At 46.8% G+C, this 13240-nt stretch overlaps 4 protein-coding genes across 4 annotated transcripts; 2 read left to right on the top strand and 2 right to left on the bottom strand.

Moving 5' to 3' along the window:
* Positions 1 to 805: 805 nt before the first annotated feature.
* TRUGW13939_03441 (uncharacterized protein) lies at positions 806 to 1963 on the bottom strand (the record flags this gene model as incomplete). Its single annotated transcript, XM_035486625.1, has 3 exons — positions 806 to 937; positions 1015 to 1691; positions 1747 to 1963. The coding sequence occupies 3 exons, from the start codon at positions 1961 to 1963 to the stop codon at positions 806 to 808; spliced, it is 1026 nt and encodes a 341-aa protein (XP_035342518.1).
* A 5691-nt stretch (positions 1964 to 7654) lies between these two features.
* TRUGW13939_03440 (uncharacterized protein) lies at positions 7655 to 10377 on the bottom strand (the record flags this gene model as incomplete). The annotated part of the gene is made up of 8 exons (XM_035486624.1): positions 7655 to 7744; positions 7804 to 7858; positions 8055 to 8613; positions 8674 to 9025; positions 9079 to 9168; positions 9254 to 9332; positions 9384 to 9519; positions 9573 to 10377. The coding sequence occupies 8 exons, from the start codon at positions 10375 to 10377 to the stop codon at positions 7655 to 7657; spliced, it is 2166 nt and encodes a 721-aa protein (XP_035342517.1).
* A 208-nt stretch (positions 10378 to 10585) lies between these two features.
* TRUGW13939_03439 (uncharacterized protein) lies at positions 10586 to 11248 on the top strand (the record flags this gene model as incomplete). The annotated part of the gene is made up of 1 exon (XM_035486623.1): positions 10586 to 11248. The coding sequence occupies one exon, from the start codon at positions 10586 to 10588 to the stop codon at positions 11246 to 11248; it is 663 nt and encodes a 220-aa protein (XP_035342516.1).
* An 846-nt stretch (positions 11249 to 12094) lies between these two features.
* On the top strand, positions 12095 to 12532 carry TRUGW13939_03438 (uncharacterized protein; the record flags this gene model as incomplete). The annotated part of the gene is made up of 1 exon (XM_035486622.1): positions 12095 to 12532. The coding sequence occupies one exon, from the start codon at positions 12095 to 12097 to the stop codon at positions 12530 to 12532; it is 438 nt and encodes a 145-aa protein (XP_035342515.1).
* Between the last annotated feature and the right edge of the window lie 708 nt (positions 12533 to 13240).

Here is a 13240-nt window from a genome sequence, read left to right as displayed (position 1 = left end):
TGCCGAGAAATTCATCATCAGGATTTAGTATTAGTACTGTTTACTATTATTTCCGACCCGTTTCCCTCGTGTTTAATCACTACTAGTACGGAGGTACTACGGGAGTACTTTGGATCATTTGATGCACACGTAATAACGTTCTTTCCTTCCCTTTCAACTCTAAAAATGCCCCGAAAGTCTAAAAAACAGAACGAAAAAAAAACCCCCCACCTCTCTCTCTCTCTTCCCCTAAAATAATGATACAAAATACGAAAGGCTAATTCGTATCCGTATTTTACCTAAATAAGTACAAGACGTACGTACTTCCACGGCCCCACTTCTGGGCCACAGCTGATTCGACTATCGGCATCAGCCGCACCTCCAATTCAGGCCTGGTGTGTCTTTTTTGCTGAATTCATAATTGGGAACACAAAAAGCACAAGAGTGGGGCGGCTAGGCCAAGGTCGCAACGTACTACCTCATCAAGACAAGAACACAATGCTCCGGTTGCACAAGGTGCTTCGCCCATCCTTCTAGAATAATAGTACCGTAGTATGGCCATGTCCTACCCGCATGTTTATCGGGTTGGATCCACCACTGCTACTAGGGCGATAACTTTGGGGTACGTAGTATTCTTCTTGTCATGAGGACCGACATTATTGAAATGTAAATGTAATCTATTCTTTTATCCAAGGACATTGAAATCAAATCAGCACCAAAATAGAGTCATCATCGTAATCAAACGTAAAACGCCACTTCCATGCATATATCCTGTTTTAACTATGAACAATCAAGAAGTGAAAGAAATTTCTAGACATATCTCTCTTCACAGAAATACAATATGCTCCGGCGACAGTCGGGCCGGCTCCGGTGTCAACGGAAAATGGTCGTTCAAAGACCCGGCGGGAGACGTTGACCCGGAGTTGTTGAAAGTGTAGGAATTGGTAAGTGGCGGGGTCTGTCGTTGGTCAGCTTTCGAGCCCACAATTACGTTAGAAGAGACACCAACAGGGAAGACCAAGGGCGTGAATTTACCTGGAGATGAGAGTGATGTGAGTGTGAGTGATGACGATGGTGCTGCTGGTGCTGGTGCTGGTGATGATGATGTTGTTGCTGCTGCTGGTGCTGTTGCTGCGGCGTGGTGGTCGACATGTCGATGCCTGCCATCGAGGCGTAGTTGATGCACAATGGGTTGAGCACCTCGTCGTCCGGATAGCCACCCAGCCGCTTGCTGGCCGACGTGCCCGACGGCAGCGTGTGAGGCATCTGATCCATGTGGTGAGCGGGCAGGGATGCCAGATCCCCATACTGAGCCTGCGGGATGGTGTGGTAGGAATGGTGCGGGTGGGCCGGCTGCGACGAGTAGTTGGACTGACCGTACGGATCCGAGTAGGATGGGTACGAGGGGTAAAAGAAAGGCGGCGGCGACGTCGATAGTTGCCGAGTCGACTGCTGGCCAAACATGCTTCGGTCTTCCTGCATGCCACCGTAGGCAGCGCCGGGCTGCATGCCCATCTCGTTTTCGGGCGCACTCCAGTGGTTATTCGCCTTGGACGACTGCTTGGAGCGGGCTGAGCTAGTGGACGAGCGAGCTGACTGCGACTTGCTAGCCGGCTTGGGCTGCTCGGGCTCTGCATGCGACTGTTCGGGCGACGCAGAGGACGAGGCTGCTCGGCGTTCCAGGTCTTCCAGACGACGCTTTAGCTTCTTGCCTATGGAAAGAAAATTAGTCTTGAGAAGAGAAGAATCAAAGGGTAGCGGCCATACGGTAATTGCGCTGGGCGATGCGATTCTGGATGCGGCGTCGCTCGGCCAAGTCGGAAATCTTGGTCCAGTCCTCGTTGGGGTTTGCATTGGCACTGAAAGCACTGCTGGTGCCGTGCATGTGGCTGGACGACTGATACTTGGAGGGAGTATTGGTGGTGGTGGTCGTCGTGGTCGTGACGGGATACGGATAGCCGTATGAATTCCCCCGGTGATGCATGGTGGCGGGAAGAGGGTATACGTAGTAACCGTTCAAAACTGGTTCAATCACAACTCAAAAGGCTGAAAGGTGGATGGAGTAAAGAAGATGATGTGCAAGACATCCGGGGCCAGGCCTGGGGGACGATATATATATATACAGGCAGGCATCCAGCTCAGCTCAGCCCTGACCGGGGTCGTCAACTGATATCAAGGCCAGTGCACGCACACGTTTTGGCAGCGAGCTGCGTCTTCTTCAGGGTTGCTGCGGGCGCGCCACGAAATCGTACTATTTTCGGCCGGGGCACTCGGACTGGCCAAAGATGATGAAGCACACGAATGGGCATGGCTGCATGCCGATCACAGCCTAGTCCACTTGCTGGTAACGCTTCGTAAAAATGTCGCCGACGGAGGCCCCATCCGTCGTTTTGGGGAATGGGAAGAGGAAGAAAAGAGGTTCCAAGTGTTTCTAGTCTGGCTCTACTGCAGCCTACAGCCTGCAGTTCGTGATCGCTGCCGGGTGATTGGCGCGTGCCCGTATCAGTGGGGGCATAACACTGGCCCAGCGGCGCTGCCAGTGGCCAGTCCGAGGTGCAGTGGGCCCCGATAATGGGGCCACGGGTACCATACACAATACACTGTACGTATCGGAATGTACGGTATGGTAACCTTGGCACGGCGGTACGACAAGCCGTTCAAGACTCGACGGGCAGATTGACTGCTGACAGAGAGACACTCATCAAGATTCCTCTTGGTGTTAGCGCATCCTGCTCAATGAGCAAGCAAGCGGGCGTTCTTGGCCGGCAATTCAGCCGCGGCGGAATCAATTATTACTGAATTTGCACTGGATTTTGTCATTTCTCCTTAGTCATCACCGAAATTGAGTTGTAGTATAAGAGTAGGTATTTACTCGGTAGTACTAAGTACACTGTTACAGGAACCCACCTGCATCATTGAAGGATCCGCTGAAACAGGCTAGGCGTACGAGTGATGCATCCCGACGCCGTCTACTAGATCCACGATTATCACTGTTATTCTTATTATTTGAGACGGCCTGGAACTCTAGAGAACAAGCTTATTAGCCGTCCAATTAGGGTCACCATGACCAATCCATATATGACTATATGTAGTATGCACGCCCTATAGCAACCATGCACTAAAAGTGAATAAAGCACGTTTTCAGACCCCCGGAAAACGACTGCTGGCATAGTTCGGCACATGTGGTACGTGGTATGGAGGCGCAGACCAGCATGTCAGCAAACTCCGGAACTCGGTTCCCACATGTGCAACCAACGGTCCATGAAAACTCCATGGGAGTGAAGAAATGTTCAATTGATACATCTCATACTGGTGAATATTGGGAACCCGGATGTAACAATAAAATTTTTGATGGGACTGACTCGTGCATCATGTAGAGGCGGCAACAGATCGAAAGCTTATTCGGAGATTAATGGCCAGTTGTGCTGGTGCAATTGACCGTTCTAATTCGTCACGGAGTTCTCCGTCCACCATTATACATATGTATAATATATCGAGATATAACTTCCTTCAAACGTTAATTTCTCCACGGGCTTGTCTTCCCCTTCGTATATTTCGTATAGTTATACAGCCGTTAATAGACACCCAGCATATACATGTAAGCTTCGTTGCTCCACTATATCGCCATCAACCGTTCGAAGTTGCTGAATTAACCCTAGACACTTTTTGAATGAGGGAATATTCAACAAAAAAAGTCGGCGGCTCGGGTGGTCAAACGCCGACTGCTAGACAAGCTACCTAGTTAGTCACCAACAACGGCATCGGCCGTTGCCATCTCCGGGTCGATTATGATCGCCTCGTTCGATAATTTCCTTTTTTGTTCTGGACTTTGTAGCTACGTACTATATTCTCACGGCCGCAATGATTTATCTTCTTGTTTTGCTGCCTGTACTACTGTACAGGTAGGGAATAGTACCTGTTTTAGTTCTCCACGACTGCCGAGTATGACTATGTAGAGTGACTCTGTACATGGTTTGACGTCCCCAAGGTATGGCGCCGTTTCTCCATCAGATTATCTGAATCCTTCCGTCAACCTCTCAAAAATTGTCCTGTACTGCGTAGTCTGATCAGTGTGTGTATGTCAACTTTGAACTAAGCTGGTGGCCAAAAAGATTCACGATCTACATTCTGCATGAAACAGCTCGGGCTCGTTACTGAACCAGGAACAGCTTCCTGAAGAATCTCCACTAAATTGTTAACATCAAGTGGGATGGATATCCTTTGGAGCGGACGTCAGTGGATGAGACATTCCAAACTGGGCTTGTTTTGCCTAGCGTCTTGGCGGCTCACTTGTTGCTCGGCATGGGCGGCAAAAATTGAAGCCTTTTGAAGTACTAGTAGTCTAGTACGTAGTATATTTAAGAGAGAGAGGAGGGGTCAAAGCAAGGTAGATCTAAAAAGGTGATCACCCGCGATGATCACCAACATTGAAATCTTGGTCAGTTCACGCTAGAATTCCAAAAAGTTTAAGGACCTTAGACTTTGGACCCAATGTTCCATGTGCACATACACACATAGTTTATCTTTATACGGGTCGCCTGAGTTCATTTTGTCCTGGTAGACGGTAGTACTGCATAAACAGAATAAAAGAACATAGAAACGTGCTACCCGAGGAGTCTACCTTTTTTCTTCTAAGAGACGATGTAATATAGTAATACGATGCCATTAATTTAGTCCCAAAGTCTGATTCTGAGCGCAGGTGTAGTTTGCGAGCTCTACTACGTAGCAGTGTAGAGGTGGGCTCTCACCAATGCCGTTGATTGGGCAATGCATGAACTGAATTGCCAGGAGAAGCATAGTGATTATGTTATTGTTATAGCTCTTTCAACCTCGACAGCACCAATCCATAGGTTATCCCCGGTCTTTTTTCCCTTGTTACAGGGTTGTGTCTACATGAGGATTGAAAAGGAGCAGGCTAACAAAAACGAAGTGGTTCTACGCTTACTTGCGGTCTAGATTGAGCACTCTTGAAATGACTCTACTTGCTAGTTAGCAGAGAACGGATCGCAAAGTGTTGCCCAAAATTGGATTACGCAATTGAGCAAATTAAGACCTCTTTTGGCGATTGGTAATAATGTTGGCACCGGAATGAAGCTCCCAAGCAGTCAGATCCTTAATATTCGCCCGAGCCCACAACACTTTAGCACTGTCCCTCGTCTCCAGCATATGGTGGAGCGGCCCGGGACAACCAAGCAAATACGGTCTATGAGTAAGAAGAAGAGTACGGATTACTACGTATTACTGTACAAGGCTAGACATAAGTGGTAAATGGGCGCTACGGGCCCACCGGGCTTGGGTATATTTAGTTTACTAAGTTTAGGGTTACCTTTTCCATGAATACTAAGTAGTGATTCCAAATTACTCATCATCTTAGAAGTAGTCCCAACCTCGTTCCCCCAATCCCCTGATTTGCCAAGGGTGTGCACTGGGAAAAAAGCAGAGAAGTTAGAACAGTATATCGTGTTTTTGTCTTTTCTTGCTAATCAGGCATCACTAATCAAGGCGCGTTATCTACCACCAAGCCACAAGGATCCGAGTACAACTAGCCCCTTCAGCGGCTCCCATTGGTGCGTGCACCGAATATGTTTTTTTACGTACAGACTTGGCTGGTAGGGCTGAAAGGAAAAATAAATTACTGGTTTTATTACCAGACCATTCCCCGTACTGTCTTAGTTCTGTCTTTTCAGCGTTCACCGCTTGCGGAGCCCCGGTTGTCTCGTCTTCAGCCAGTCAGCACGCAAGGATGATGCCGGAGTATCGGTGACTGCTTAATTCTGATTTTTACTATGAAAGGAGTCGACCCCATGCAATATATGCATTGCATGCCTTTATATAGTTTTCTAGCAACAATAATGTCGGTGAGAAGAAGTGAAACCGAAGTAGGAGGAGTTTGCGAGCTGATCATCAACGGTAAAAGCTAATTACAATTTATTTTTCTAGAAACAACTTAATTGTTATTAATTAAACCCCCGAGTATCGAGACCCAACGGGGCGGAGATAGCATTTCGTCCGTGCGTATTTTACCTCATGTTTATTAATACTATTTACTCCTGCGTTATCCTTTCTCAGTCAAACGACGCGAATGTCGATCAAACATTTGACTATCAGGGAATAATATACACCAATCATCCGAGCACTCCGCGAGGATATCACATGCAACACTCCGACCAAAAAACAAATATCACCATGTGTAGGATAAGGATTCTAGAGGTGGGGGGGTTAGACAACTAGTTCCGGGTACGTCGGAAAGGGAAAGTCTTACGATACGCCCTATGCGGTGCTCAGCCTGGCTATGTTGAACCAAATTTCAAAACGTGCCGGTTCTATATAGCTTTGTCCAAACGGATAGATGCGCATAAAGGAAAAAAGAAAAGAAAAGGATGACGCGTGTGGCTCATCAATTCCGACCGGCCTTTTTTTTTTTGGTGTGGAGTTTTTGATTCGTCTTCTCGATGACGATCTCTATGCGACTTCTACGGAGTTCGGTATGTAAAAACCCCGTGGAAACAGTCGTCTATATAACATTCTCGTGCTCGTCTCGATATTTTTACGTGCTATGTTTGAAGGGCTCATGTATTTGTTGGCTATATTCCCAAGGTTACTGGTTGCCAAAAAAAAGAGGCTGTTGGTTTTATACACCACGTGCGGCAATGTTCCCCATACTAGGATGATTGTGCCGCTTTTGCCTTGTCACATATACCCGGCCCGGTGTTGAATTGTTGAATTGTTGAAATGGCACAGGATTGGCGCTATTCAAAGAAGGAAAGCCTGTTGGATGGAGAATCGTTCTGATACTACCGCCGGGACACGCGTAATGACCTAACACAAACCATAAGCAAGCTAGATTATTAGGTCCCTCGCTTGCTCGATAATTCAAAGGTTGTGCTAGGTTGAGCCAATAATGGTTTTTTACGAGTCAGAATAATATGTGCTCCGTAGTATATAGTCCTACTTCAACTATTAGTTCCTCGGGATTCTACGTGTCTACCGCGACGGATCCAACAGAGGCGCCTTTTAGGTCCGTTTTAGGAGATTTTTATGTAAGTGGGAACTGTAATGTTGCATTATTATTTTCGCTTTCCGCAGAAGACATGCATGTCATAACGTAGTTAAAAGAAATAGAGGTTGATTTCCGCGGGCCGTCCCGGCCTCCAGATACTGGGGGTTGGGGCATTACATATCAATTGATAGTAAAACCTGGGATTAAGGATATAAATCTGACACCGATTTCTTATCCTTAATATGAGGATATTCAACCAGGAAAAGTAAAAATTAGATTTTTTTAAAAATACAGGTTTTTTAATAATAATAAAACTACTAGATAAGCCTTTAATTATTATTAAATTATTATTATTTTTATAAGAATGAAGCCTTTAAAAACTATTTAAAGGCTTTCAAGCAAGACTTTGACTATATCGGTGACCGTCTCGATTGAAAAATCTTGGATTAATGGTTGAATTGATTTTAGGTGCATCAACAGGAGCTCGCGAATACTCCAATGTGTCGCCTTGGTATTTTTCAATAAAAGAAGCTACCTCAGCAATCACGTTATCATGGACAGCGCCCCAGGTTGATGTCAGACCTTCTATAATCTGCACGTCGGCTAGGAAGTCCACTCCAGACAACGAGGGAGTGGCCAATGTCGTGTCAATGTCGTTCAAGATATCGGTGACTGTCATTTCTCGTCAATATTGATGTATCTAGATATATCTTGGGGCAGATCAAAGATCAAGCCAGTGGTGGTTCCTCGCATGGCAACTGTAATCTAGATTGGTCAGAATGTGAAGCAAAACTTCATTCGATGATGATTTAACTCGATATTACCAGGGTATCCGTGGCGACATCGGAGATTTGCTTGGTGATTGTCACGTCGAAGGCGCTTGATCGAATGACGACAGATAAGTACTATAGATACTCATCTTAATTCTGACAACTGCGTTTCGAAAATATTCATGACATTGTTTGCCCGGTTGACTTATCTACTTCTATATGAATCCTCTCAATTGCAGATTATCAGTCGCGATCTTACTACATAGATCAGAGACCCGCCATGATATCTGTAGTCGCTTGCATACAGTGAGGATGGCGTTGACAGCTGCCGGGGATTGTTTGTAAGTTGGGTACATTCTGTCCAGCGCGTGTCATCGTAGTTCTCGGTCTCGGGGAGTGTGTCAAGATACCTCCACTCTAGAGTGCTGAAGTTTGGTAGTTTGATGTTTGGCTGAGAATATTCAACGGTAGCTGACAAACGACCATCTGCATGCACGGTGGTATGTAACCTCTGACCGTTGAAGGTTATAGTGGAAGCCCCCGATAGTAATCCCGCCACGATTTCAATGGTTGTTGTGGTGTTGACATCACCACTTATACTAACATCTGTGCTAGATATGGACGCTTGGCGGAGGAGATAACCCCCATTAATGACGACAGGCGAGCCTTTCGTGAATGGGGCACCAGCAGTCGATTTTTTTGTATTCAGTACCCAGTATTTGTATGCTTGGTTTCTCCATAGAAGGTGGACATCTAAGTGATCGCCAAAACGGACAATTCGACGCAATTGACTCACAAACCAGTTGACAACAATAGTTGATTCCAGTCTTGCCATTTTGACCCCGCCGTTGCCCCCTTCGATTACTGTAGGGAATACACGCATAATATTTGCAGGCAGAGCAAATTATTGCAGCTCATCAATACCTCCATATAGTATAAGCACAATCTTGCTTCCCTGCTTTGCCCAGGTAAAGACCTCTGCGGTGGAGTAGACCAGTGAAAGTTCCCCCAGGTCGTAATTCGTCACGTGGATCTTGGAGTCTCGGCCATTTAAGCTAAGCATTCCTTGAATTTGAGGAATTGACAAGTTACCGGCTTGTGTTGGCACATTAAGGCGATATGTGGTAGAGGACGTAGAGGCGTAATCGCTCTTCCGCACTACATAGAAACCCGTTCCAGTAGAGTTGTAAATTACCGGAGTTACGGCAATGTTTTGTGAGTCTGAAAAGATGCCATATGAACCGTTTAGGGCCTGGCTGTTAAGTAGGCTGGGGAGCTTCCGAGGAATGTAGCTTGGAGCTTGAGTTCGCTGTACTTCTCCCGACTCACGCGCCGGTCCTCCATGATAGCGGATCCCAGATCATATGAGCTATAGCCGAGGGGGTGTCCTAGGCTACCCCAGTTGGTCCCGCCGTAAGTCTAGATTACTTGTCGGCTATATAACGGTTTCCAAGGTCCCGTAGCAAGTACGCACCATCTAGATATTGAGCGATTTGATGCCAACCGAGTAAAGAGCCTTGTAGAAAACACGCTCAAATTGTTCATTGATAAGAGCTGCGTATTCTTGGACTCCGACGCCGCCCCTAAGAATAATCAGCTTCCACAGGAAATAAAGGGCGAGTGTATATAAATACCATGGGTCGGAGCCACCACCCTGAAATTTAGAAATTGCTAGAGATAATGAAGGGCTCTGCACCTTGTGAGTTGTCTGGTTTATACTATATGTCGGAAATGACACCGATCCACGATTCCAGTTCGAAGGGTCACTGCCTTGTGGGAGTATTATTTAGCAATTCCGAGCGTGGGTGGAGAGGTCTCCTTACAGATGGGCCCGTATCCGAATGGATAATGGTCAAAACCGTAGATTTCAACAGAGACAGTTCCAGTACCCGGAGCAAATTCTCCAACGGAAGATGCGTCATTGCTTATAAAAGGGACAACAAAGGCCCCTTGGCGGTACTGGTCTTCGACATGCTGCATATATTGTTTACTCAAACACGTGATTGAATAGTCAGCACAGTGCGTATATTCGTTCTCAGGTTGGAGAAGAATGATTGGGCCACCCTCAGTGATTTGATGCTTTCTCAAAATTTCAGATATGCCCAAGACATAATTTTCTGTAACATTGAGAAAATCTGGAGCGGAGGTCCTTAGGGTTCCATTTAGACGCTGAAGCCAGCCAGGAAATCCACCGCCAGATACCTCCGCATTGATGTATGGCCCAGGCCTCGCGATTAAATAGAGTCCAGTCTCAATGGCAGCATTAAAAAAAGCTTCCAGGTCAAAAACACCTTGCGTCCTAAATTGCCCAGGAGTACCCTCCACTAAGGCCCAGTCGACATAAAAGGAAGTAGTGAAGCCGATAGCCTTTATTTTCTGCAAGATATCTAGCCATAGTCCGGGAACTGGGAGGCGGAATGGGTGAAATTCGCCAGAGAAGATCATGAGCCTTTCTCCGTTGATCATCAGGGAATCGGCATCCCACTTGACTATATCAGTCTGACCATTCTGGCTCAAGCTTCGTGGGGTCCTCTGGACGGACAGTCCGTTACTGCCAGGGGCGAAGAGACCTATGAAAAATACCAGGTGCGCCCAGACGAGAGCGGATACACCTAGAAATGGCAACATATCTAACGAATAATGATACCGCCTCGTATTTCCAGACAGTTGGCCATGCAGATCTTTTCCAGTATAGGCATCGAAACTGGTGGGATGTCGCTTTATCGACTAGATCAGGGCCCATGTGGCAGCTATATCCTATGGGCAGGGAGACGGTACTTTTCTCAGGCACATGGAACAAAGGTGACTGCCAAAGCTGGAGCCTGTGAGTGGCTTTATGCACGGCCCTTTGCCGTCAGTAGAGAGAGATGTAACTGGGACTGGGCCCTTTGTGGATGATGGGGACGAATTCCATTTTGCCCCACGTTCCAGTCTACCCAAGAGCTTGATCACTTGGCGGCCACAGAACGCACCGCTATTCACCATCTCACCCCCGGGGTATGCTGATACTTTGAGAATTTACCCGTCACGCGCCAATCTCACAGGTGACTCCAGTTTTGTCGCCGGTAATGACAGCCAGGCTTTCATTTCTCGAATGATGTCTAGCACACTGTTTATATATTCCGTGGATATCTCCTTCCGGCCCGTTCATGAGGGCGAGGAGGCCGGCATTTCAGTGTTTCTGACCCAGCTACAACATATTGACCTAGGAATCGTTCTTTTGGAGTCCACGGATGGAGAGGCGCGAGTCCACATTCGTTTTACGGCGGAGGCATCGGGGAAACCAGGCGTTGTAGTTCCGGACACCGCGATTTTGCCTGTTCCGTCACCATGGCTTCAAGGTCCAATTAGGCTGCTGGTCTCAACACCAGACGATAGTACATTTCAGTTTTCGGCAGCTCCAGCATCCACACCAGAAAAAGCCATTGTTCTTGGCCGTGCGAGTGCGGAGATTGTTAGCGGGGGGACCGGCAAATTCACTGGTAAGTCTTCGGTGTGATGATGTCCCAGTTTTCTCACAAAATCATGTGGCACTACCTCTTGGGCAATTGGATTGTAATTCCAATTGCCCACGTAAGCCGGAGTGGTTCCATTCCCTCAATTGGCGGTGGCATACGATCCTAGGAGACTGCCTGCAGCGGATTTAGGACTATGAGGAGTGTAGAGCATGGGGTATCCGTATAAGCGTCTACTATGTGAGAATATGCACCATCAGTTTCTTCCTCTTGCGCTCGTTGGACTAACTTGGTTTACTGAGGCCCATCTCATCTTCTATATCTAGTATAGCATCCTAGTTAATCCAACTTCTAAAGCCAAGCACTCACTGAGAATCCGAATGGGGCGCGTAATGTAACGTATTGTTATGTGCCTCTATCTAGGAATAAAGTCCATACATGATTTAGTACTAATTTAGAAAAGCGGGGTTATTGGCGACCATTTCCATATACGGAATAGCCGTATTATTAGTGACTGTTACTTGTTTCGTACCGAGCTTGATTAAACATCATGCCTCAATCAGCCTAAGAAAGAGCCATATATCTATGACAGTCGCGGTAACTACAGGCTTAAATCAGAGATCTAGTCTCTTTTCTAAAGACCAGATTAGCTACGTATTATAATGGCACATAATAGGTTGTTAACTTCAAATTCATATCCACAACGCCCAATGACCAGGCGAGTGCCACATACAAAATCTCGAACAGGCTGCTTCCAGTGTAAGCAGCGGAAGGTTAAGGTGAGCCCTGGCTGGAATACGCGCGTCAGACTAGAACACTGACAAGAATTAGTGCTATGAGAATAAACCGGTCTGCGGCGGATGTCTTACTCTGTTTGGCCGGCTTTTTACATGCAGCTTACAGAACAATATCCTCAAGTGTGTGAACTGACGGAACTCACGTCTCTTGCAATTACAGAATGTGATTTGCTTGACGAGGTAGGAGATGGGCTTATTTCAGACCCTGAGAAGTGCAGCCAGACATTCAAACCTGACGATCATATTGGAAAACGCTTCATTTGCGCAGAAAATGGAGAAGAGATATCAATAACTACCGCCGCTGTCAATATTGCACAGGCGCTCTGGACAGGGCCAAAGTATTCTAATGGAGACTTCATGTGGTACGGGGTGGAGATTGGAACGGATTTGTCGGCACTTGCAGGATCAAATTGTACCCAGAATGGAATATGTGTCCCGGACGCACGAGCTACCTTAGAAGAATGGTGGCGATATTGGATCTTGAAAGATCCTTCGGCAGATCTCCCGATCTTGACACATGCACAATTTTGACCAAATGTATCTGACCTTGAAAAAGGCCGTCGCACCAGTGGCGGCTACTGAGCCTCGGATTTCTGGATTCCAAGAGAGAGGGGGGAAATTGATGACTTTCCACGGGCTTGTAGGTCGTCACCCAGCCACTTTCATGGAATTTTTGGTTAACTAGTTCTTAAAAAAAAAGGCTGATGCATCTATCCCGCCCGGAGGTACACTCGGCCACTACCACGAGGTGTCAAGTATTTTTGACAATGTCACGGATTTTATCGCTATTATCGTGTCCCGGGGCTCGAACACTGCTTCGGGGGCTCGGGAGGTCAACCTTACCACCTCTTCAACCAGTTACAGTTATGGGTAGAGAACGGAACAGCTCCTGGTGCAAGTCCAGTCACGGTTCGCTCAGCGAACAACTCGTCAAGAGACGAGGTACTGTGTCCGTATCCTCAGAAGGCCGTTTACCAGAAGTCTTGCACGAATCAAACCTCATCACTTGATTGCTGGTCGTGCAAATAGAAGCTACATAGGTATATTCCTGTATCAAAGGAAGAGATTACGGTTATCAAGGGAGGTCATCATGGTGCTTCTCATTTGAAGTCTGTCCGAGGCGGTTATTTTGTCTCACAGTTAGCAACCCTCTTTATTAGACCATAGACAAAGTGGAACATAAAACCGTTATAAGACCCGGAGATGGTCTATAATGTATAAGTCAAAGTAGAATACCAT

This window comes from Talaromyces rugulosus, chromosome II (assembly GCF_013368755.1).
Source record: "Talaromyces rugulosus chromosome II, complete sequence".
NCBI classification, from domain to species: domain Eukaryota; kingdom Fungi; phylum Ascomycota; class Eurotiomycetes; order Eurotiales; family Trichocomaceae; genus Talaromyces; species Talaromyces rugulosus.
The sequence above is the reverse complement of the archived record's forward strand: the minus strand, read 5'-3'. Positions and strand labels throughout refer to the sequence as shown.